The sequence below is a fragment of the Lampetra planeri genome, chromosome 5, assembly GCF_965212315.1.
Source record: "Lampetra planeri chromosome 5, kcLamPlan1.2.h2, whole genome shotgun sequence".
In the NCBI taxonomy this organism is placed as follows: domain Eukaryota; kingdom Metazoa; phylum Chordata; class Hyperoartia; order Petromyzontiformes; family Petromyzontidae; genus Lampetra; species Lampetra planeri.
Window position 1 is genome coordinate 12,482,114 of NC_136111.1, and position 26,108 is coordinate 12,508,221.

The 26,108-nt window shown below is 42.2% G+C and overlaps 1 protein-coding gene across 1 annotated transcript; it reads left to right on the forward strand.

The window, feature by feature from the left end:
• Positions 1–1,953: 1,953 nt before the first annotated feature.
• WBP11 (WW domain binding protein 11) lies at positions 1,954–12,039 on the forward strand. Its single transcript, XM_078594462.1, has 11 exons — positions 1,954–2,163; positions 3,428–3,459; positions 3,808–3,901; positions 4,583–4,779; positions 5,331–5,467; positions 5,811–6,025; positions 6,250–6,519; positions 7,948–8,067; positions 8,727–9,080; positions 10,130–10,303; positions 11,359–12,039. Exons 1-11 carry the CDS (start codon positions 2,100–2,102, stop codon positions 11,883–11,885), a joined length of 2,184 nt encoding a protein of 727 aa, XP_078450588.1. The 5' UTR covers positions 1,954–2,099; the 3' UTR covers positions 11,886–12,039.
• Positions 12,040–26,108: the final 14,069 nt, after the last annotated feature.

Here is a 26,108-nt window from a genome sequence, read left to right on the forward strand (position 1 = left end):
CAGTGAATGTATTGTCTTTGAAACTGGCCTACACCAAGACATACCTGTCAACCCCTTATAGTGCCGACCTTATTACAGACATTCAGACCTTATTGGTCACCCCGTGCCCTTGTACATTTCAACGTTCATCCTATAAAGTCCCATCACAAAGGAGAAACATAAATAGACAAACTTTTTTTTTGCCCGTATTGAAACGGCTGTACGCCGTATGGACCTATAACTACATTTCCCTGTACATGGGTACTGGTAAACCGTATGGGTTGACACCTATTCCAATGCATTGTCCTTGAGTTTCAAAGACAATGCCATATATTACTGGTAGGAACCTCCTGATTACACCAGCCCACAGGGGATTATTGTGTCCGTCCGTCCGTCGTGCATCCAAAAAAGGGAGGGGTGGGACTGGGTGGAGAGGGGAGGGTGGCGAGGGGCTGGGTGGGGAGGGTGGGGCTAGGTGGGGGTGGGGCTGGGTGGGGAGGGTGGGGAGGGGCTAGGTGGGGAGGGTGGGGAGGGGCTGGGTGGGAAGGGTTGGGTGGGGAGGGTGGGGCTCGGTGGGGGGGTGGGAGGGGTGGGGCTGGGTGGGGAGGGGCTGGGTGGGGAGGGGCTGGTCACCCCGTGGTGCCCTTATAAAACTCAACGTTTAACCTACTCACACCGGCTTGTGACCGCCCTCACAGTCGGGCATATTTGCGGAATACACCACGCCGCCGTTGACCTTGGCCATTGACCGAGCAACCCAACGTTCCTACCAGCTCCCTACGCAGGAATGTGTTTAAAGAGCATGTTTGTTTGCATGTTCTCCACAAGTACCGCGTGTGATTAATACACTACTTGATGCCTTGCAAAAGAGGATCTATTTGGTGTTTCGACATCTCAACGCCTGTTTTATTGCCCAGAAATGATAAAAAAAAAAACTCATTTTTAATACTTTGAAACTGGCAAAAAGGTACCGTGGTCAAGTAAATAAATAGTTTATAGACTTGTAAGGCGACAACAATCTGTTCTGTTTAACACGTATGCTTTCGCGACTAATATCTATAATAAGTTTTTTTTGGGGGGTGAGATCGCGTAAATTTAAATGTGTCGTTAAACCCACCACCACCCGACACAGCCAATTAGCAAGGTTTTGTCACCTAAACACAACATGCAATTTTGTTACTAGTACAGCACACAGGTGCGTTGGAGAGTAAACCCACAACATTTACACATTTATTGGTCACGAAAGCCTACGTGTTAAACTGAGTTTACCGTTTAAAGTTAAAACGCGAGTGCGTCGTCATAAGGGGCTGTCCATAAATGACGTCACGCGATTTTGGACGATTTTTATCCCCCCCCCCTCGTCACACGGCGTTATAAAAAGTTAGCCCCCCTCAAATATGACGTCACAAAGCTCTGCCCCCCCCCCCCAAATAAAACATGCTTCAAATCGCTTTAAACTATTGTCATTGTCGTGCGTATTTAGTGTGGCGCTGCACTTTGATGTTGTAGGAGAAAACATTAATTAAAAAGTCTTTAATTAAGCAGAACGTATTCTTGGTTCTGTCGGTAAAGTCACGTAGAAGGGAAATAACATTTTCTTGCTGTGGATTTCACACCTGATGATGATTGCTTGAAACGTCGTGAGAATTTTTTATTGTTTCATATTTGTATTATTTTATTATTTCCCTTCTACGTGACTTTACCGAAAGAACCAAGAATATGAATCCCTGCAGTCACGAACACTTTAAATCAAAATTTAAGCAGAACGTGTTGTCTATATTTATTTAAAGTTGCGCATTTTGATGTGACGTCACATTTTTCACCCCCCCCTCCTAGGTGCGTGACGTCATTTATGGACGGCCTCTGATGAGGCGGTCGTGTTTACGTCAGGGGGAGGGGCTAGCGGGCACGTGACTTCACCGAGGGGCGGGGGCTGGCGGCCGTCACGTGTCCCCCCACCCACCCACCCTTCCCACTCTCGCGCTGCACGCCGGGAGTTGTCGCTGAGAGGGGGCCGCGCGCGCGTCTCTTTACTGCGGCGTTCGTGGTGGGGGTGTGGAGGGGGGGAGAGCGCCACCGCCGCAGCCGTTTCTTGTCGGGCGAACCAACGCGAAGCCAAGATGGGGCGGCGCTCGACGAGCTCCACGAAGAGCGGGAAATTCATGAACCCCACGGACCAAGCGCGTGAGTCCCGCCGAGCGCGCCGCCGCTGCCACTCGCCAGGCCTCAAATGTCCCCCGAGTTCGCTTCGGCCGCAACGAGCCGCGAGGGCTGCCACCCCCTCGGCCTTTGATTGGGCCGCGCTCGCACCACGTGACGCGCGGGAGCCAATGGCGCGCTGCGAAAAGATTTTTGCAAGCGCGCGCGCTGGGGGTGGGGGGCGGCCCCCCCCTCCCCCCGTCAGGTGCACGTGAAAGTTTTTGCGTTGATTTGTTTTCGATGGTAGGCGTCCTCGGTTGTTGTGTGGTTATTTGACACGAGTACCCGGTGCGGTGTGTAGTAAAATATCGCCAGGAGGGAGACAAAGGCGGCCGGACGTGGTTGTCCGCCTCTCCATCGCCTCGCGTGCTGTGCCGGTCTTAATAGGTGCTCGCTAACAGCGCTTGCCCGAACAGTCTGTGTACAGGCCATGCCGGGGGGGGGGTCTTTCTGTGTTGAACTTCTTTCGCGCCGTACCTTAGCCAACCGTGCTCATCGGAGGTGCCGGGGGAAGGGCAACGAACTAAACGCAAAAATAAGTTGTAAAGAAATTAGTTTGTCGGATCTAGATTGAAAAGTGCATATAGCTCCCAGTGGCTTCCTGATATCGGAAGGAAGAGCGTTCCAGACGGCCGCAGAAGCGCATCTGAAAGCGAGCGATGCAGTGGCCCTCTTTTTTCGATGACCAGCTAAAAGCCGCTGCGATGATGATCGCAGTTTGCGTGATGTTTGATGCTCCTTGAGTTTTGTACAACATTCTTTTTTTGTACAACAGTAATTATTGTGATGCCTTCGTGATCAACAGTGATACGCGAATCAATGACTGAATTAATAACTTTACTGTCATTGCACTTAAAGTAATGATATTTCGCGGACACAACTTAATTACTGATAAGTAAAGGTTATTGAAACACTAATTAAACCGATATGAATACATTTTCACCGATTTTAGTAACACTTGGAAATTTCTTTATGAGCACGAACACGATACTAACATCCACAGTAGTGAGATCAATCTGCTAATAACGTTATTGTCGCATTGATAAATATCGACGTGAATGGGCTGAGCTAACCTTGACTCGGACTTAAGCTTGCCATCTCAAAACTGAGAGCCTTGATGCTATTTAAATTCAATATATTCTAATTGTATACTGTACTGTGAATATTAAAAAATGTTGTACAAATGTGGAATTTCTGTGTTTGATATTGCCGTTCTATACCATTCTCCTAAAAATATGTTTCCATTCAGGCAAGGAAGCAAGAAAGAGAGAACTTAAAAAGGTATTCAACAATTGCACGACTTTTGCCTTGTAATTGCTTCATTTGTATCTACACTTGGGACGTTGGAAATTGGCAGGACAACATATATAACTGGCATTTTGAAATTTGAGAAAAAAGATTTTCAGATTTGTTTTAGATAGGGTCTTTTAGATTCAAGTTTATATTTTTAGCAGTTTTATAGTTGGATGTTTCTGAAAGGCTTTATAAAAGTGATCTTTTAAAATTATTCACGTTAAAAGTGCGTTGCGCTAATTAACTGTAAATTAATGTGTTCGTATGGCTGCTTTTGATTAAATATTTGTAAATGCTTCATCGCAAATTACCTTATTGTGAAATTCTTGTTTACAGAACAAAAAGCAGCGCATGATGGTGCGGACAGCGGTGCTGAAGATGAAAGATCCCAAACAGATATTGAGGGACATGGAGAAACTTGATGAACTTGGTAACAAACTTTTAAATGTAGCTCTGTAGAATGATTTGCTGCTTTTAGAAATCGGACATTTAGTTTTTGTGATCCACCACCAGTATCACATTTCATGTTCAAAATTTCTTTATACCTGTTCAAGATTGCTTTACACACTTACACCTGTAAAGTAATCTTGAACATGTGGTAACATTCAAAATAAAAAGTCATTTGATCAGTCTGAGTACAGCATGTGCATCTTGACCATACTATGTGCGATATGTTAAGTCATGTCATTTATGCATTTTTATAATTTATTATATACAGTTGCAATTTGAATATGTATAGCATCTAAATGCAGCTTTATAACAAGACACTACAAAAAAACGAGACGGGCATCATAAAAAACTTGACGTTTGTATTAAAGACGTATCTAGAAAAACAGTCGCAGGCAGTAGTTGCCATGTGTTACAGATTGGCATCGAAACATGCAAGATATCAAACACGATCACATGTCTTCATGCATTTGAGGCCATTATGATATAATATTATTTTAATATACATTATAAGATGCTAACACATTGTGTGAATATGAGTAGTGGATGTGCTTGCTTCAAATGCGAATTGGAATTGTTTTCTTAGGAGTGTATGTTTAAGTGCAGTTTTTCTTTTTACATGGGAGGATATTTTTTGAGTAAAAATGTGGAATGTTTGTTGCAGAATTTAGTGCCATACAGACACCCATCTTGAATGAAAAGGTTTTGAGAGACAAGCGTAAGAAACTTCAGGAGACGCTGGACCGAATCCTTCACCTCTATGAGAAAGACAACCCCGATCAGTACAAGGACCTACGCTCCGCTGAGATTGAGTACAATCAGAAGCGCCTGCAGATGTGCAATTACTACGAAGCTGTCAAGGTGGGCTCCAGTAAAGCCACTCGGTTTACACTCATAAATCTAACATGTTGAAAAATAGCTTAAAATCCATGCTTGATTTTCTTGTTTATTATTTCTGGGTAGATGCTAGTGTGGTTAATAGTGAGTAGTCTAGATTTTTTTGGAAGTAAGCAATATTTTATTAAAATACATGGGTTTTCAGTACTGTTAAAATGTACTTTTTTGTAAACTGAATAGTACCATATTGCTGCTGCCTAGTTACATAATTGCATGATTGCATGTAACTTGCAAAGTACACGGTAAAAAATGTACGATTTAATCTGTTACTCAATCACCGATTACATGCTCCACATGCCACTTGTGCAGATAATAAATAACAGATAAATATTTTATATAAAATTATAATTATAGTTATCAATATCGCTAATTACCTAATTTTGGAATTAATGATCAACTTCTGATTTTAAAAAATATATATTTGCACTACCTTCAGAAGGATATGTTAGCTTGCAGACTTGTCAGTCAGACCAACGTTTATGTTGCTAAGTGGTATATTTTTTACTTTACTTTAGAATGCCCAACACGTGGAGATAGAGAGTATCCCACTGCCCGAGATGCCACACGCGCCCTCCAACATCACATCCATCCAAGACATCCCCCTGCCAGGCGCGCAGCCACTCTCCATCCTCAAGAAGCCTTCCGCCTTCAGGTGTGCATACCATGGCATCCAGTGATGTATGGGGCTAGATTGATACTACTGTTTTTAGTTTTTTGTGTTTGTTCTTTATAGCACTCCGATGTGTTTTCAGATAGTTCCTCTTATAATTTCGCATAATCTCCGATGCTTCGCTCCATATGCTGCAAGCTAATTCATAAACTAAGATTCATACATATCGAAGATCAGTTCCTAAAGTAGGTTCCTGACTAAACTCCGAGCATGTGGACCACAGCATGAGATTTGCCGAACAACACCGTGTACAACCAGAAAATGCATTGGAGAAAAATGTTCTCGTTGACTTGGGTTTGCGCCCTCTGTTGGTCACGTGTGACAGTGCGACCAAGGTGGGCCCTGGCGCAGGTGTGATTCGGCTCCCGCTGGGCAGGAGGCCCCCAGGACCTCCCCCTGGGCCACCCCCTCCCCAGGTTCTAATGCAAGCAGGCCTGCTGTCTGGGCCTCGTGCAGCCCCTGTGCAGCCAGCTGCTCCCTCGCAGGAAAATGAGGATGATGAGGAAGACGACGATGAGGAGATATACGACCCTGAGGCTGGTAAGCGATCACTGAAATGTGGCCCATATTCGTCTTGCACTTATTAGTGACCATACCTGTCGCTGTTTGCTATGAGTTAATATTAAATGTTAGTCCATATTACTGACCGTGGGTATAATAGTTTACAATGACTGGTTCTGAAGCGTGTCATGTCCGTAGGAATGATTATAGCTGTTTGCCATGAGTCTGGCTTGCGTTTGTTGCCCCTGCGTGTGCTGGAGCAGCTGTTCCAGAGCTGGACGATGAGGACCTCAAGGACCCAAACCTGCATGAGGGGCTGGACGCAGACGGCAGCGAGGACACGGACAACGACTCGAGCGATGACGACGACGATGACGAGGACGACGATGATGACGATGATGACGTGGATGAGAAGCGCAAAGAAAAGGATGAAGAAGAACATGACAAAATGTTGCACCAGGAAAAAACATCACACCAGGACAAAACATCACACCAGGACAAAACATCACACCAGGACACCGCCGAGCGGTCCGGTGAGCCCTTTCCGCCAGAAACTCCTCGGTGGCACCCCTCGTTATAGTCCTCTCGTGCCAGCTTCTACGTGTGCGTACAATGTGTTCTTAAAATAATGTGAGTGATTTATTGTGTCCTGCACATACTACATTATATGTGGAATCCCGAAAAATTGGAAAATAAATCAAAATTGCACTCACGCTGACTTGTTCTTAGCTACTTTTCCACACTGAAATCGTCAGCCAGTCTCAGTTTAGTCCTGTCCTGTATAGTAACAACCAGAGGTGGGACAAAGTCATTGTTATGCAAGTCACAAGTAAGTCTCAAGTCTTTGCTCTCGAGTCCCGAGTCAAGTCGAGTCAAAGATGAGGCAAGTCCAAGTCGAGTCTGAAGTCATCAAAATCATGACTCGAGTCTGACTCGAGTCCAAGTCGCATGACTCGAGTCCACACCTCTGAGGTGGGACAAAGTCATTGTTGTGCAAGTCACAAGTAAGTCTCAAGTCTTTGCTCTCGAGTCCCGAGTCAAGTCGAGTCAAAGATGACGCAAGTCCAAGTCGAGTCTGAAGTCATCAAAATCATGACTCGAGTCTGACTCGAGTCCAAGTCGCATGACTCGAGTCCACACCTCTGGACAACTGTAGCATTGGATTATGCATCCCAGAATTGGCTTGTAATTTTCATGATTATAAGTGCTAATTTGACGTTTCTGTCAATAGTTATTACAATACAATTATATAATGTGTATAAATAAAAGCAATATTAAAAATGACCAGCTGTAAATGGGCAAAATTTGGTCTTCATGGAATTTACAGGGTTTTGTGTAGCAGCTATTTTCTGGAAATTCGCCTGGTATATCGATTACATTGTATTTAGCCAAGTGAGATCACAGCATGTGTGTTGGGTATAACATTATAATGATTACTGGGGAATACGTTTTTGTAAAAAATACAATGTGCTTCGTAATTGTTCTGTTACAAATACAAAGTACTGTGTGGAGACGCATCTAAACAAATACAGCTGTGCACTATCAAAAGCATGATATATGGCAGCCTGGACATGGTTTGTAAAAATGTACACTTATTTTTTTAGCCATTGTGAGTGATTTCTATCTTGGGCAAGCCATAAAATGTAATTTAGAAGTAATTAAATATTCCTACAGTCTTGGCACAATGCATGACATTTGTAGTTATGACCTTATTTACTTAACATCTAATAATAACTTTGATTTATGAAACCTCTAAATATAAAAGGTATTGCAAGACATTGTAAAGAGCTTGAATAAAAAATCCCCCAAAAAACACGGCTACAGACAATACAATTATAACATGTAAAAAAACTATTTAAATACATTGCGATTAAAATAAAATGCCAGTGGGTATGCAGCAGGATAGCTCGTGGATACAGGCCAAAACCTCCTCCAGTTTAATCTCAACATTTTTTTCTCAGGGCGGTCGGTGCGATTCGCTGATGCTCCAGAGGAGCCTCCAAAACCCATCGTCAAGAAGAAGAAAAAGACTAAAGAGGGCGGCCTCACTCCGCTGCAGGCCATGATGTTAAGGATGGCTGGTAAGGCTTCCTATAATAAACGTTGCTACACACATAAAAACTTTAAAGATGTATTACAATACACAAGATACTTGTGACATTTTTTAGTTCATAGTTCCTATAAGTGTCTATTAAAAAAATATAATTTTCACAAGCTGTCAATGCTAGCTGATGTCATTGGTGGAAATGAATGGTCAAATCCTTTGTTAGGCAATGCAATATATGCCCATATTTCACCAATGCAGATTACACATTTATATCGTGCAGTTCGCTGTCACCACTGCTTTGCATATTACACTCATACAGAGTTGGATAATGCTTCCAGATTATTTAGATCAAGGCAAGATCTGCTATTGCCTCAATTAAACTGTTAGTCATAGTGGTACTTGACAAATGTGGAATTGAACTAAACTACAGGGGTTGGTGGTGGAGTGGTTCACACACTGCTATGAACTCGGCATCCTGAATTAGATTCCAAGCCATGGATGGGCCCCATCTTCACCAACCGGCACTGACCAGTGTGGTGAATTATAATTAACCAACCCCCATGTTGAGAGGTATTCATCTCGCAGTGGATTATCAAAATGGCTGAGAAGTAAAGTTAAAGTATACTGATATTCCACTGACCATATTAAAACCAAGATGTAATATTGACGTAATGTACATTTTCGCCGTTACAGGTCAAGAGGTACCAGGCATCGAAGAGGAAGACGATGACGATGATAATGATGATGATGAAGACATGGAGGCTGAGCAAGAGGAGAAAAAGAAAGATACGGATGACAGGATGGGCAGGGAGCAGCTAAAGACAGGGCCGATGCCTCCACCTCCTCCACCGGGCATTGGGATGAAACATCCCTCAGCTCCCCCACAGATGCCACATGGACGCATGCTGCCTCCGCCTTCCCAGCAGCCACAACCACCTCCCCACATGATGATGCACCCTCAGGGACCCCCACCGCTCGTGCCCCCTGGCCCACCTATAATGAGGCCCCCTGGTCCCCCCTCTGGCCCTCCACCTGGGCCGCCTCCAGGTACACGTGTGAATGTTATGAATGCTCTTTTTACTGTTCGCTTGAAATAGCCTCTTACAATACATGTACGATATTGTCGAGATTATAAGACGCACTTTTGTCCTTGTATTTTTAAGAAAAAGTTGGGGGGGGGGTTTAATCTGGTGGTTAAGGATCTTCTTCCGGAAGACAGTTCTCCATAGCAATGTGTTACCACCCAAAAGACTTAACACCAGCCAATCACCATAATCATCCAGTACACATCTCTTGGCTTTAAGCTGCCATGGCGTAAGGGTTAACACAATCCACAAGGCTCGATTCAATCTTCCGACGCGATATTGAAACAATGGGTAAGATTCGTAAATCCCCCTTCCTCTTTCCACCCAGCAGTATAAATGGGTACACCACAGTCAATCAGCAGGATGCATGTGGTGGAGTAAATTGTGGGTATTCCGACTTTTTTCGACGTCTAGCCAGCGTATGGATATTAAGTCTTCTCGAGGGTTTCTCTTGAACCCTCTCCAGTTGAGGCCCTTCTGTCAGCAGTGGCATGAGCAAGGAATTGCATGGCTGCATCTTTACATATATATTTTATAGGAATGAGTTTTGATTTGAAAGGTTTTCTCATTTTTAAGGATGATTTAGGGTTTTTCTGGATCATACATTTAAATAATTTAACTTATCTTTGTGCGAACAAAAGTGACACCATGTGACACCACTTTTGTCAATCTGAAATAGAAGTCATGTTCCAGTGGTGTCACACTTTCTGATCAATCAGAAACTCAAGAACATTTTGGATCCAAAATTTCTTATTGAGGCTCAACGTTCGTATTCGAGAATCTCAAACGCGTCCCTAACATATTCTTTTTTAATTTGTTCTGCAATCAGAATTCAGAATGCATCGTGCATACAACACAGCTCTTAATGACTTATGGATATTTTACACAAGCAAAAACCTTTAAATGTTTCAATTTGGTTATTAGTAATTCATGTTGGTCTGTTGTCGTCGTTCAGGATGCATTGACGAAGCACCATTTGTTCACCGTGGATTTGTTGTTTGTTTTCCCCAGGTGCTCCTCCATTCATGCGTCCGCCAGGGATGCCTGGCATGCGAGGGCCTCTGCCCCCTCGCATGCTTCCACCAGGACCTCCGCCCGGCCGCCCTCCAGGGCCACCCCCTGGTCTGCCCCCCGGTCCCCCTCCCCGCGGACCCCCACCCCGCCTCATGCCACCTGCAATCCCAGGTATTGACACCTCGCACTTTACTACTAAATTATTTATTTTAACTCTTTCCAACTAAGGTTTAAAGCATTTATGCATTAGGCTGCCCATTGGTTAGTAGCAGAAGGTGACGATATATTTCGTAAAACTGATTCAATACAAATTTAAATTTCGTGTAAACATGCATTGCTATAATACCTTATAGAATACTGGGCGAATTGGTTGATTGGTTGCCTAAAACTTGGTGATAAAAATCAGTGTAAAGGAGATTACCCTTTCCTGCGAAGATGATTGTCACAAACTGTACGCACCTCACCTCACCATGATGTCATTACGCGGGACGTAACCTTGTGACTTAACACATCATGTGATGTATGACAGCATCTTTTGAGAATTGTAAGATATTGTATTATCAGTATTAATTACATATTTATGAGAATAAGCGCATGTTAAAATGCGATCGAGAAATCATGCATATGCATGATTTTTCTTATTTGTTATCGGGTCTGGATAGATGGAACATCATTTGTATTGTTACAGGCGAGACAGAGAACACTTTGTTTTCCTAAGACTGGTGGGTTAGATTGACTAGGCCATCTTGACACCACCTAAAGTTGTTATACTTGTGCTGAATACAATTGACTTGATGCTGTGGAGTTATCCTATCTTTCCCAACCATGAACAACAATGTAATTGGCCACCTTAACTATTTAAGGCTCAGACATCAGAGCGTTGCTGAGCTGGCACCTCTGATATCCTGAGTTCGAATCCAGGTAAACACTTGTGATGAAAATTGGGTTCTCAAGTGGAGTAAGTTGATGGTCCCAGTCTGGCCACCCAAAGACTGCACGAAAAATTATTCACTTTAAATTTGGTTGTGCACTAAATTTCGATAATTTCCTGCTCTGGGAATTAGATATATCAGTTTAATTGTGATTCAATGAACATTAGTATCAGTGGAAGATCAGGTGGGGGAAATTGCTGCCCCTAATTGGTAGAAGGTCACTTGAAAGGACTTTCAGAGGTAGCCTTACATCTGGTAGAGATCAGCTGATAAATGAGTTGCTTGTGTGTTTAGGGATGCTTCCTCCACGCCCGGGCATGATGCGCCCACTGTCCATGGCCCCCCCGCTGGGGCCTCCTGGAGTTTTCCCCCCTCCTGGTCAGCCAGGCGGTCTTCCCAATCCTGGAGTGCTCAGTGCCCCTCCGAGCCTCATTCAGCGGCCAAAACCAGATGAGTCGGGTGGCCCTGGAGTGCCCAGTATCGCGGTGCAGCAGCAGCAGCAGCAACAGCAACAAAGTCAACAGCAAAAGCAGCAGCAGCCACTCGCTGGTGCCACCATCGAGAAGAAAGCGACAGCGGGCGCTACAATCAGCGCCAAGCCACAGATCACCAACCCCAAAGCCGACGTGACCCGGTTCATGCCCACTTCGCTGCGCGTCAAGCGAGAGGCCAAGGGCAGGGGCGCCCAGCGGCGGGCGGATGAGGACATAGCCCAGCGGCCCCTGCAGAAATCCAGCGTGACCTCCGTATCTACAGCCACCATGGCCACCAAGGATGACATGTACGAGTCTTTCATGAAGGAAATGGAGGGCCTGCTGTAGAAAATGCGTTTTTGTATGTTATTTTGTTTAAAAAAAAATCTGTTTTAACATAAACTCCACTCGAGAGGAAAGCAGTCCCACTGAATTACATTTTGCATTGTGTGGTATGTAAAATTGACTGTTTCTTGGCCATTAAACAATTCCTTTTGAAGTATTTCCATGCAGTATTTTCCACTTTCGTGATTAAACTGTCTTTGTCAGTTTGGTAAACTAAACATCGCACACAAATCCACTTCAAGATAAAATTGGGTTATATCAAGCAGGAATACAACCACCGGGCAATGTGTGCAGAGGTTCGCATTGTGTTAAATTATGTTTCCAATTTCTTATCGATTATTTCAATTGAAATTAAATTGTCAAAATATAATTTTAGTATTTTATTTTAGTGCCTAAATTGAACATTTTAGTGCCTAAATTGAACATTACTTCATAACAGTTATTGCATTCAGGAAACAATTTCGAAGTGTACAAGCAGAGGTTACTTTTTGTGCTTTTGAAAGGCAGATGCACATGAGTTGTGGTTCACATGTTGGCAAAGCAATATTTAAGTCTAGCAGAACACTCTCCCTTGGCAGAGCCAATGCAACAACCCATAGAGAACTTCGCCAGTCTTACGTGGCCTTTTTCCAACATGAATCATACTCATGATATCGGAGGGTTATAATAGGACCATGGGTTTATTATTTTCATTTAATATTTCATGGCAGACGAGCAGTTATGGTTTTTTGTATTTGCAAAGGAATTGGAGACCTTGCATTTTGACTTTTAAATCCTAGATCAGGGGTCGGCAACCAAAATAACAATGAGCCTTTTTTTCTAATTCATTAATCAAACGATTTGAAGAACTAATGCATGTGAATACGACACGGTGGTCCTTATTAAATAACATCAGGAAGCAGTCCTTAAAGGGACGCATGTGGCTCTGGAGCCACAGGTTGCGAACCCTGTCCTCGATGGTGAACTTTTTGAAATTTAAACATGCTTACGTTTGACATGTCCAAAGTGAAGTCTGCATTCTCAGTGCCCCTTGAGCCAGTGGTCGAAATGTCACATTCCTATATTGGGGAAAATATCTGAACATATACTCCGTAAACATTTGCTTTCCTTTGGTGATACAGTACAATTAAATGTTGCGTGTGCAGGAGCAATATTTAATACATTTAATGGTCATGGTCACTAGAAAGCATTGCTTGGTAATGCTTAACCTGTCCACTAATCAGATCAGTTATGCTCCAAAATAACTCAAATCCCTGCAAGTATTCGTGTGCAATGTATCAAGTTAATGTTGTGATTGAAGAACACATCGTGAAGTTGGGTTTGAAAAATTACATGGTTCAGCCATCCAGAAGTTGTGGCAATAAACACAACTGACTGTGTGCATGTGGCTGCTGTGATGTCTGTTTAAAATGATCTAGCATTGTTTTCATTATAGATGCTTGGCATTGGAACAGCTCATCTAATTTATTTCTATTTTCATTGACTCTTTGTACGTCCGTTTCAAGGCATCCTATTGCCATCCATCTTTCATATGGCAGTTATGCCTGTCAATCCAGGTACTTCATGACAATTATTTGTAAATGGTGTTTGCGTCTTTTTTTACGTCAACACTTCATTATATAGAAGTCCTTGTACATTTTATCACGATGTAGAACGTTGCAGAAATTACATGCTTTTGTAACATGGAGTCTCATGACAGATATTACACCCAAAAATGTGTTTTTTAAGAAGACTGTAATGTCTGGCCTAAAACTGAAATATATATTTATTCTTTGGGTCGTTTGGTAAAGTCACGTAGATAGGTTCAAATTAATACAAATAAAATAAAAACCACGACGTTTCGATAACAGCACAAGCGATCGTCATCAGGAGGAAAAGAGGGGGAAAGCTGCTGAGGCAGACTGTTTTAATGGTTTAAAATGGGTGTAGCCCAAGGGTCATAAAATAAGTGGGCGGGGCTAGTGATGTAAATGTGATAAATTTGCATGTCAATGTAAGATCGGAGAGCCGCCGCAACGTCGAGGTTGGCGCGGGGAGGTGGCTATGTTGGTTTGAACAAATTTTAACCTGTAAATGTAAAATCGGAGAGCCGAAGCCACGGGAAAAATAAAAACTAACATCGCAAGGTGGCAGGATGGGAACATCTTTAAAACAGTCTGCTTTGGCAGCTTTGCCCCTTTTTTTTTCCTCCTGTTCGAAACGTTGTGGTTTTTGCTTTTATTTTTTATTCATTTGAACCTATCTACGTGACTTTACCAAAAGATCCAAAGGATATTAATTCCTGCAGTCACGAAAGCTTTAAGTCAAGATTGATATATATGTATCCAACAATTTGTGAATGTGCATTCAAATTGCATTTTAATATGCTTTCAACTTGAATTTTTTTACTTTGCAAATGGTGAGTATTTTACAAATATTAAATGATACTTGTGAATGCTTGTCACTACAATGATAGTTATTTCATTCTCCCAACTAAGAAAACTATGGTAGTAAACAAGTGTGTTGTCATCAAGCTTGTGGAGAATAAATTAATTTTAAAATGTGACACTTGTTATCTGAAGCAATCACTTTGGCTGCGCAGTATTTGATATATCAGCCATGTTGCATGGGAATTTGTATGCAGCCCACCGTGTGTTTTAAAGACCTCGAGCATTTATATTGATAACCAGCAATTTTATATTTTAAATGTGACATTTTACATTTCGATTAGGCACATCATGTACCTTCTAATCCATTGAACTGATGAGGAAGTCGTCCTGCCATGCCTCATGAGTGAAGTTGTTAACCTGGAAAGCCACTCTAAATCCCATAACCGTGATGTGACTAATGATTTCCATAAATTCCTGCTCAAGCCTTTCAGATTTGAAACTGTTCAGAAATTGGATTCCACCTTGACCTAAAGGGACTGATAATATGAAACAAATTGCAAACGATGCATGCAATTATTTATATCAAAATATAATAGGGTTTTCCCCCTTTTTTCCGGCAACAAAACAGGTGTTAAGATGTTAAGATAACCCATTATTTTTGTGTGATATACTCTATGCACACCATTTGAAATTAGCAATATGTATATAATACCGATAAATTGATGGGTAAGTTTTTAATGTTTGTATTGAGACTAATTCAAGTTTTCGATTGCATCTTACATATTTAACGAGCATATCCTAGTTGAATATACAGTCTTATGTGTAAATAAATCTTGTTTCGCTTATCTCATGCACCGTATAACAATCATTACCTGCACCTGTGAGGTATTCAGCGCACATTCCTTGCGCAGAATGCGTCCCTCGGTATGGGCTTTCAAGAGGTGAAAACTCGTATTTAGAACGACCTCGCAGGAAACTGCAGATCAACCACCACTTGAGCATCAGTATTCAAATACGGCAGCTTCCATTTTGTGAATTTGCAATTAAATAAGAAAACAGCAGCAGGAGTGTAGATTACCGCATATGGTGCTGCGCTATGAAAAGGTTACATTCACAGCGCTGGCTAATGAGCAAGATTTAATCTGAAATTAATGAACCTGCTTTATAATGTAGGGGGATGATGCATGCAAATTAGGTTGGGGATGCAGAACATGAACAAAAGTGCAAGGTTTGAATTGAAGCCATTTGATTAATATTATCCGTTTGGTCATCAGTGGTTCATTTTAAAAGCGTGGCATCTCACAGTAGGCCTTTCATGCCCCACTCGTTTATACATACATTAAAATTCAGAACATTTAGTAACTGCGGCTAATTGGTGTTTATTCAAATATTGTAGAACCTTCACAAAGGCCAACTGAGATGAATGCATGATCAATTCATGTGCTTATAAGAAGCAAATGCGTATTAAGTGTAACAGAGGACATATACAGCCTTATGCACATTTCGTTTTTCGTGCTAAAATTTGAATGTGCAAAAAACATTGTGATTTTCTGAAACGGGCTTAACCAACGGAAAATGTATCGAGGTTGATTTTGCAGACAGCCCCAAACAAAAGTAATCATTGAGTCCTATGATCTAAAATTATGTGGTTCCTGCAATTCCTCATAATTGCGTAGAAGTCTATTTGGGTCCAATATGTTTCACGTTCAAAGTAAAAGTGATTTTTTTGGCCAAACGGGCTCTATAGATTAATTTAACAATGCATTAATCAATCGATAAAAAATACATATATTGTTTACACTCTACATAACATGGTGCGTGTAAGGATTATTTTATTAATTGCGTAACAAAGAAGACTGCAACGTTGTGATCAGTATAAATGAGTGAAACAAGTAATGTACAAACAGCTCACTAAACAACACACTTGTTTACGCCGCACGACGACAATCTTCTCGACATCAATAAAGTGAGGTCTCAGCAAGCGACATTGATCTCCTGCTGAGCATGGCACCTCCGATTAGCACGGTTGGCTACGTGCGGTGCGAAAGAAGTTCAACATACATTTTTTTGAACGGACAACGGGAAAAGATATCGGAGCATTCTTACCCCAGGAAATTATTTCAGACAATCGGATCAAGTCATGTCTGCACGTTGAACTTCTTTCGCACCGTATGTAGCCAACCGTGCTAATCGGAGGTGCGGGATGAAATGAGGGGTTGGTTCGAGAAGATTGCAGTGCATGTTGCGAAATTGAACTTAAATATTGCAAAGCAACAATGTGCCTACAAAAGAAAGTGTTCACTGTGACACGAATCAGAAACACGAACATTGTACTGTAATAAATTGGAACAACAGATTAAACGTACGGAAAGCATGGATAGATGCATGCTTGGAATCACCGTGATAGAAAGAAGAACATGGGTAGGCCAACAATCGAACATTCGAGATATGTGGACTGTTCGGAATATTAAGTGGGCATGGGCAGGACACCGCTAGAAGGGATGATGACTGCGACTGGCAATGCAGTGGCAGGCAAAGGGCAGTACGTACTGTAGAGAATGACCGATGGAGTAGATAAGAAGACAATGTCACCTTCATATATCTGTCTCCACATAAAACACAAGTATTTGTCACACAACCCATCTCACTGAGATGTACACAACCCCCTGTGGAGCTCGAGTGATCAGGTGAGCGAGAGGAATTGTTACACCACGAGACCACAAGGGGAAGTGACTGCTTGGGGCAGGCTTAACCTGGAAGTGACTAGATCGTGGATAATTATTGTGTATGTAATTGGTTTACGTAAACCGGTTAACCACTCAACCACTTGAAATCAATTTAAACCCTGAAAATGTAACAATCGAATCGCGAAAGGAGTGAATCTCGACACGCTTCTTCAAAGTGCCTTCCAATTACATTCACAATGGCAAAACAAGTAATTGAAATCAATGTAAACCCTGAAAATGTAACAATCGAATCGCGAAAGGAGTGAATCTCGACACGCTTCGTCAAAGTGCCTTCCAATTGCATTTGTAGGTATCTCGCAAAGAGGAAATAGTGCCCCCTTGTGTGCCTGATGAAGATTTCGCACGGTAAAATGACGATTTTTATAGTCACATCGATTATAATATATCCTTCGCAGTACATGTAATGGATGCTAATACAGTATATAATGCTGTGCATTAGTATTACATACATTTGTTAATATGCTGGATGAAGGCATCCCCATGTGCGAGCTGGGCATGTGGGTTGTTGCACCATACTTCGTGATGGTAAGGGTTGTGGGTTCAGTGGTGGAGGGCACCAGTGTTGTGGTCTGTTCAGATGTCACTCAACACTGAGCTGTAGCCAGGTATCGAAATCGGGTTGCAAAGTTTGTCATAAGGCGGTGCGCTAAACCACACTGCGCCAACTGCTCTCGCTTTTGCAAAACAATATTTCTTTAAACTTTCACTGGCATCTCTTAAGAAGTTGATATTACCTCCCCCCAAAAAGCAGTGAAGGGTGGTCAAGGAATCATAATTAGGAGTGTAAAATGTAACGAATACTTTTTGCTCTTGCCTATCAATGTGTGTGTGTGCGTTATCAGTGTCTGTTATCATTCTGTGTGTTACCATTGTGTCGATAGTTTTATTAGTTGGAAATTCCCTAATGGAACTGACTTTTCCACGTTTTTTTTTACCTTCTTTCGTCTGCTGAGTGGGCTTTCACGCATAATTTCCATGACTATAAGACTAGGAGTGAAGCAGTATGGATGTCGGTTTTTGTAATTAAATATGCTGATATTTAAACTTGTAAACAGCCTTTTTAAAATAACATTTAGGTTTATATGTTTTTTAAAAATGTTTTTAAAGCACATACAATTGTTTAATTATGCATCTGTGGAGCTGTTGAGTGATCATGGATGAACATTTGGTCGGAACTCTGGGCTGCTACAGGTGTGGACAACAGGGCTGGAGGGTACAGAGTGGAGCATTCGGTCGTTTCAGAGTGAACAACAAACACATCTGATGATTGCTGAACGTGGATTATGAATGGGCCTTGAGGCCAGGCGTTTGACACGGCAAAATCAAACTGCATTCGGAATCATGTTATATATTTTTGTTCAGCCCTTTATCACTCTGCTAGATGAAGGTCGGTCTCCCTCCTCCCCATGCCGTGTGGGTCGTGGCCTAGTTGTTGAGCCATGGTTCACCACGCCGGGCAGTGTGGTTTGTAGAAGGAGGTGGAGAACTCTATCTGGGCCGTTTCATAATTCACTCGTTACGGATGTGAGCAGTGACCGTGGGGGAATCGAACTCAAGTGGCTGGGTTCACAGCGTAGTGTGTTAACCAATGTTCCACCGCTATACCCCCTGTTGTATCGTACACAGGCTTATTTGATTTCTGACAAAATTTGAAGTACATTTTAGATGCACAGTACGCAATTGTCTTGCAATTGTATATGATGATAGTGAAACGAGCACAATTATGCTTTAGTTCATATTTTGCCCTTCAGTTTTGTTGGACACTTTTGCTGTGAAGTGTGAGTTGTGGAGCGACACTGGGTTTCTTAACGAGGACCCCCTGCACACTGGCACAATGTATTGCGCTAACAAAGAGCTGCGTGAAACGAAACATCGCAGAGATTTGACTCCAAACGTTTTGAATGTTGTGTATTTTAGAAATGGCCTTCAGCTTGTTCTTGACCACCTTGTTAGAAGATAGTCGATTGCTATGGGCAAGTCCAGTCCAAACATTATTTTTAAGGCACACTCAATAATTAAGTCCCATTCTGGTGTCATCTGTGAATAACATCACATCCGCTGCAGTAGGGACCAAGAGTCGATCCCAGAAGTAAATCTATTCTCAATATTGTTAATATTGAGTTTGGTTATGATCAATTCCAAAAATCACGGAATCGGCCATCCCTATCAAATCATATTAATCATTTATAAGCAGGAGGATCCGATCTGTGCTGTTGTGAAACTCCCGCATCGTGTGGGCACCTATTTTGCATAATACCTAAATTTAGAGAGATATAATAACAATAAAATGGTTTTACAAAAAAAATTCAACAACTGCATGTTTGTTTAACACGTGGTCTTTCGCGTCCAATATCATCCATAATACAGGTTCCTTGAGTTAGATCGCGTAAATAACATGCAGTTTGCCTGTGGCAACTGCATGTTTGTGGCAAACTGCATGTTTGCCACAGGACGCACATAGCACGGCCGCCAAACAAGTTAGCCACCACATGCGCACGCACCAATCTTCAGCACTGTCGGTGGTAATCGCTTCCTAAAGCGGTCCCATTGTTTTATGTCACAAGCACACGATATGGGCACTCGCCTCAACACGCCAGCGGCGCTCAAGTTAGCTTCACGACGCTCCTGCGTTATTACTTACTCCTCAGAAGCTTCATCATCTGTCGCCTAAAGTCGTGCGTGGGACTGACTGGAGGCCGTGCCGATTGATGGGCGCGTGGTAGCCAGAGGAGTGTGTCGGCAGCCTGCCTGGGAACACGCGGCCCACCGCGATCCCATGTGGTCACTGATTAATGCCTCCTCTCAGTCAGTCACATAAAAGTGGTCAGACTTTGTGCCACTTATAGATGGATGACCTCCCTGCCGCTCTCCTCCCCCACCTCGGCTTGCTGCAGGGAGAGACCCATTGTCCCCCGTGTTTGTTTATTTCCCACTATCCCACATCTGCCGCACTCATTTTTGGGGTAGCTCTCCCCTGCTCTCGGAATAGCGATCGATGAGCCAGAAGTGCCCCACTATGTATAGAAAATGACTGAGCACCGGAAAATTGGTAACGCAGAGGGGAGTGCTGTGGATTACAGGCAGCAGCGTTTGCATTAAGCGTGGCTGTGCAATCACTGCGAGCCCTCTTTGACCCTGACTGCTAATTTGTGATGTGCTTCTATGATTCTGCAAGCATTTCCTTTGGCCAAACATCTATTTGTATTGCACACAATTGTTTTGTTGAAAATATTTTCTTATTGAATTAAGTTCAAATATTTCCCACCTTACATAAATAGATAATATCTGTACAGGACATTGTATACAATATATAGATTTTATATTGTACTGTGGAGTAAAGGTCACACAAATGGTAATCACTGTATTGCTGTTTATATGCTGTTAGTAACGGATGGGAAAATTGCTGTGTCCTTAGCGACCCTTGTAGGGCACTGATGAGTTTTGTGAAATGTGTCACTCTTGCTCTCACTTGTGGATTAGCATACTGTGTATGTAATGAAGAATCTATGACCACTAATTTCATGGGACAGATTATTCACTGCCGCTCCAAATTCGTGACTATGGTATCATTGCATTTGAATGAAGAAATATAATGCACTCAATGATTTGCTGTCATATTCAGTTTCCTTTCTAGTCTTATGATAAACCATTACTACCCCTCTTTTATTGTGGACATCGGGAAAAATAAATCCCATTTCACATTGGTACTACGTTCAGTGGATATGGTTAACATCTTTGTGTATTCAAATAACATTTATATTTTTTTAGAAATTACCTACTTGTGTTTAGAAATGTTTAACGATGCACAATGTATTCACTATCGCTGCCCTCTCTGCCTGTGAGGTCTGGCATAGATTGATGAATGGGAAGGCTGATTGTTGTGTAACAGAGCAATCAGGCGGCTTGTAGTTTGGGTCATTCGTGTGGGTTCGGCCAAACCTACATTGTTTACGCTTGTGCGATTCCAGCCATCATTAATTAAAACTGAAAAGCCCACGTATCTGATTTTATTTTAAATTGCACTATCAACATGTAAATTCAAATCAATTTTAATGGACAGAGAGTCATAGATACCCATTGCAAGTTAAGGCCAACTGAAACAATTATGCCAAATTGTGCACTCAACGAAAAGCAACGAAACCAAACAAGCCGTGCATGATTCACAAAAACCGGCACTATTGTAATTTCCCAGCATGTCTGTGTGAAGGAATCATTTATAGACAGTGGCAATGATGTCTTGCAATATATTGACTCTCAAACGCAGGCCAGAGTGCACAGTAACAATCACCATTACAGAACTCGAATTGGGAATCCATTGCCCTCGAGTTTTCCGAGTTAATATGCCTCAACATTGCAATCTCCAGAGGAGATCTATTTTACATTTTAAATGCTGGCCGATAAGCCCACTTATCCAGCCACCGTTACATGCTACATATACTGTACAGTAATAGTTAAAACCTTTACATTGTGGGTAGCACAAGACATAGCAGCATACCATACTCGACTGTGTTCCAGCAGCTATGCTCCCCACCTTCACCAACCGGTACTGACCAGGGTGTTGAAGTTCTGTATTGTCAAATAAAGCCCGATGATGCACAAGGTGCGGGGAGGCCCTCATCTAGCTGTGGATTGATAAAAATTACCATGTATGCACATTAATACGATATGCATGAGGATATGTGATTCGCTTTGCAATTGAACGTGATGTGCCGTGATAAAGGATAGAGTACACAACTTTCATCACACAGCTTCTTGACAATGACATCTGTCGCTGAAGGCAAGTGCAGAATATGATTGTGACTTTGCTGATTTTTAAATTCACGTTCTGCTATTTCACCGGCACGATCACTGACGGCCGATCGTTGGAACCCTGAGTGACAAAAGAAAAACAACCTGGCAGGGAGCGGCTCGGAAATTAGACACTGCATGGCCCCCACCCTGCCCCGGGTTGGTTCATTTAACTTCTCAAACCTGCCCCTAGCAGGTGTTGTCCAGCTGCGGCAGATAATTATACTCGTCTGTGTCTCTGCACCTCTTGTGTTAGCTCTCGAACAGAATGTGTTAAAATAAAATAAATCATGGTAGGCGTTGTGGAGGTTTTTGTTGTTGTTGTTGCTGCTGTTTGTGAACGTTGATAGCTGGGCCCGAGACCATCTGCCTTGGTGCTCAGGAGAACGATTTCCTTCCTTCAAGTGGAACTCGGGCACAGCCACGTGACCACCGCGAACGAAATGAGAGTATGTTTCTTAAAGGGTTTGTCTCGGTTATATTGCATACATGTACCTACCCTGTGCGCGTGCAGGACTACACAATGTCCAGCACAGAGGTTTACAAGGCTATTGGAGACTTGGTCAGGTTTTCAACAAGTTTGACATTCGCATGAATTTTTATTTTCGTTCACGAGTTATTCATGACCCAGGGCTTTTAATATTAAAACTAACAACATTGAAAGGATACAGTATATACCACGAGTATATATTTTGTACAATTATACTGTAGTGTCAAAAAATACAGTTTTGTTTCAAATATAATTTGCCACTCATGATTGCCGTGGTCGTGAATATAACTCAGATAGATGGCTTCATAGTGCAGTTGTGCCATTGTTCATTTGTCAAATATTTCATACATATTAGATTTCCAGTACGCACAATACATCATTTTAATTGTGAGCAACATAACGGAGTGCTGCTTCCCATTACTGTAAAATATAAAGCAGCATTCGAGTCAAGAAAAGGGTCTGTGAGCATGGTTTCACTATTATTATTATTCACCCTGTACCAAATTAGCGCATTAATAGTTAACAAGGATCCATCCCTACGGGATTCTAATTCTAATGTTAATAGGATACATATGTTCCTGCCTTCCCAGGGTTCTTGTTCAATACACAGAGGATTTGCTAGCGCATAAAAAAGGTCGCTCTGATCCATTCATCCTCTATGGGAAGGCTAAACGATTCTCTGGTTACGCTTTGACCCAACAGTAAAAGGTCAATCCTCCTTAGAGCGCACAGTCCCCGATGATCACTGCTCTGTTGCAGCTGGTTGTGTGCAGCAGTTTGTGACCACGAGGGCAGTGCTCTATACGGCCACAACTTTTCATACTCTTAGTTCTTTCGGTAAAGTCACGTAGATAAAAAATGAAATAAAAATTAATAAAAATAAAAACAATAAAATCACGATGTTTCGGAGGCAACACAAGCTTCAGGTGAAACTGTCACATATTTTTTGCTGTGACAGTTTCACCTGAAGACGGAAGCTTGTGTTGCCTCCGAAACGTCGTGATTTTATTGTTTTATTTTTTTTTATTAATTTTAATTTCATTTTTTACCTACGTGACTTTACCGAAAGAACTAAGAGTATGCATCCTTGCAGTCACGAAAGCTTCAAATCTAGAATTAACACAACTTTTCAGTCAAAGGATATGAATGTGTGTGTATTCGGCACATGTCTTTAACCACCCATCAACGCTGTGCAGATATCACCAGCGTCCATGTGTGAATGTCATCGGCCTTATAATATAGAAATATGGAATAGGCTGAAGTTTTAGCTCTCCAAAGAAGACCCTTTGCTCTAAAAGTCAGCTTTTTATGATTTGTTTTATTGTTTTTGCCATTATTTAGTGACCTCCCCTTATAAGTGCAATGCAATGATGAATTTAGTGAGGGTTCTTGTGTAATATTTCGTTTCATTTGACAGATTATTAGCAATTGATAGACTAGATTGGTTTGCACATGTTTTGTGTGCTCTTGTGTCTATTTTCATCATGGGACCTTCTTTGTGATTTTTGTCACTTGATATTGACAACAATGAATTCCAAACAAAGTGACTGTTCTCATGAAAATATGCTAATGACGTGTCCGCTATATTTACAGGCAAAATACGCTTTATCTTTCAGCTTTTAAGAAAGTAATTACGAAACATTCACAGTATGGCAAAATCTTTGGGTCTTTCGGTAAAGCCACGTAGATAGAAAAATAATAAAATTAAAAATAATAAAAATATCACGACGTTTCGATCGCAACACAAGCAATCGTCACCAGGTGAAAAATATAGCGGGAGAGCTGCTGAGGCAGGAAAGAATATATACATATATTGTTATTGTTTTGATTAATTTTATTATTTTTCTATCTACGTGGCTTTACTGAAAGACCCAAAGAATATGAATTCCTGCAGTCACGAAAGCTTTAAGTCAAGTATGGCATACATTGTACGACTCAGAATCATAACAGCATTGATTTATTTAAACGAATTGTCTTTATTATAAACAGTGCATAATGCTCTTTGAGGTCCCCCCCCCCCAGTAATGCAAAATATGTTTTCATTTTATGGAGTGAACAAGTGCCAAATACTTTAGCCGCGTTATATGTGCACTTTCAACTGGCTGGCATGTGAATGCGTAATAAGGCCATCCGTGGATGACCTAAAACTGTGGGGGCAGCGTGAAAGTGGGATATTAAAACAGCAATATCCAGGAATGTAAAGCGTTTTTGTTCAAATACCGTACATCGCCGTGCACTTCTTCTATCGGTATGGATTATTAACAGCGGATTAAATATGTAATTTTAGATTTTTTTATCCACTCAATTGTTTATTCAGAAGCAGAGTGGATCATGTCCATTCCTCCTTTAAAGGAGTGAAGAAAGCAGCCGTTTACAATGTGGTGGTCGATGGTGCGGGATTCGTGGTCGCACTCGCAGGCCACCGAATCTTTGATGCGCCATTTGTGCATCAGGTGGCCGTATCGGTCATGGCCGGTCCTGATTCGGTTGATGGTCGACCATTGGCGGTGTGGAAGGTTGAAATCGGGAGGTTCGACGGCATGGCTTTGCAGGACAAGAAGACGCTGGATACGAGCACACCCCTTGTGAGCAAGGCCACCTGTGTTTATATGCGAGGTGTCCACCACCAGTGTAAAATAGCAGATATTGCTTATATCAGAACCGCGCTTATATAAGATGCGTGTATATACAGCTTCCACTGTTATTATGAGTGTGTTTATTTGCTATTGTTGTGATTGCAGACGGTGTGCTGCACTCCGCATGAGTGCGATGGAAGGTCATTGCTTGAATGGCTCTCCAGTCGTCGCAGTGCTTGTGAATGTGAGTGTATCGTGCACAAGCATCATTAACGCCACCAGACAAGAGCGATTGATTGATTGTACATTCAGTTACAATGTTTAACGTAGATGGCAGATGGGTGAAAAAAAACATCCACAGAGATGCATTATCTCCCGAGTCCTTTTAATAATTTTAGCCAACGGCCCTGGGCTTCATTTCGAGAGTTAATTTCCTTTTCCCCTGTCACCCGTTATCCTCCGATGCCCTTCCCTTACACACAAACTTTTGATGGCCATGGTAAATACATGGGGTATGCATTGCTTTTTTTAATGTTTTCTCTCGAGTGATTTTTGTATAGCGTGCGTGACAGCTCACAGCTGCCAGCTGCTCTTTACCTGGTCAACAGTCTGCATGACGCAAAAAAAAGGAGGGCAAACAATGAGCTACCAAAAAAAATCGTTACCATTGCTGAATCTGTGCTCCTTCGCACGTGTCCACGTGTGTGTTTGTGTGTGCTCTCCTTGGACCGGAAATGAAATTTACGTGTACGAATTTATTGTTCCATTGTTTATTTATTTTAACAGGAAAGGGTATTTTTTTGTTAGGTAACGGTAAAAAAAAATTCAACCCACGCACAATGGCGTCACCTGCAAAGCGGGCTTTGTCTTGCTCCCGGTGATTCTGGGACGTTTAAAACGAGACGCGCTCGTCGCTGCTGTCTAATGTCGCGATTGTGAGGCAACAGTTGGTCCCAGCAATGTATGCGAATTCAAACCGCAAAAACAGCAGGTATTCTTGCACAGCTTGTGATCTTCGGAAGAAAGTGGTTTTGTTGTAAACACAGATGAACCCGGCAGCACGAACGGGAATTGCTCGGCAAATGCGCGTGACACGCTGCAACAAAAGGGGAGCACTGTCTCCTGCTGTTCCAGACAAGTCGAAATGTCAGTGGAACGCATTTCACATTCAATTTAACTTTACCCTGAAATGACCCTTGTCATACGAGACGCGTTAGAAACTGAAAGGGGAGCAACGTGAGTTTTACAAGGGATTT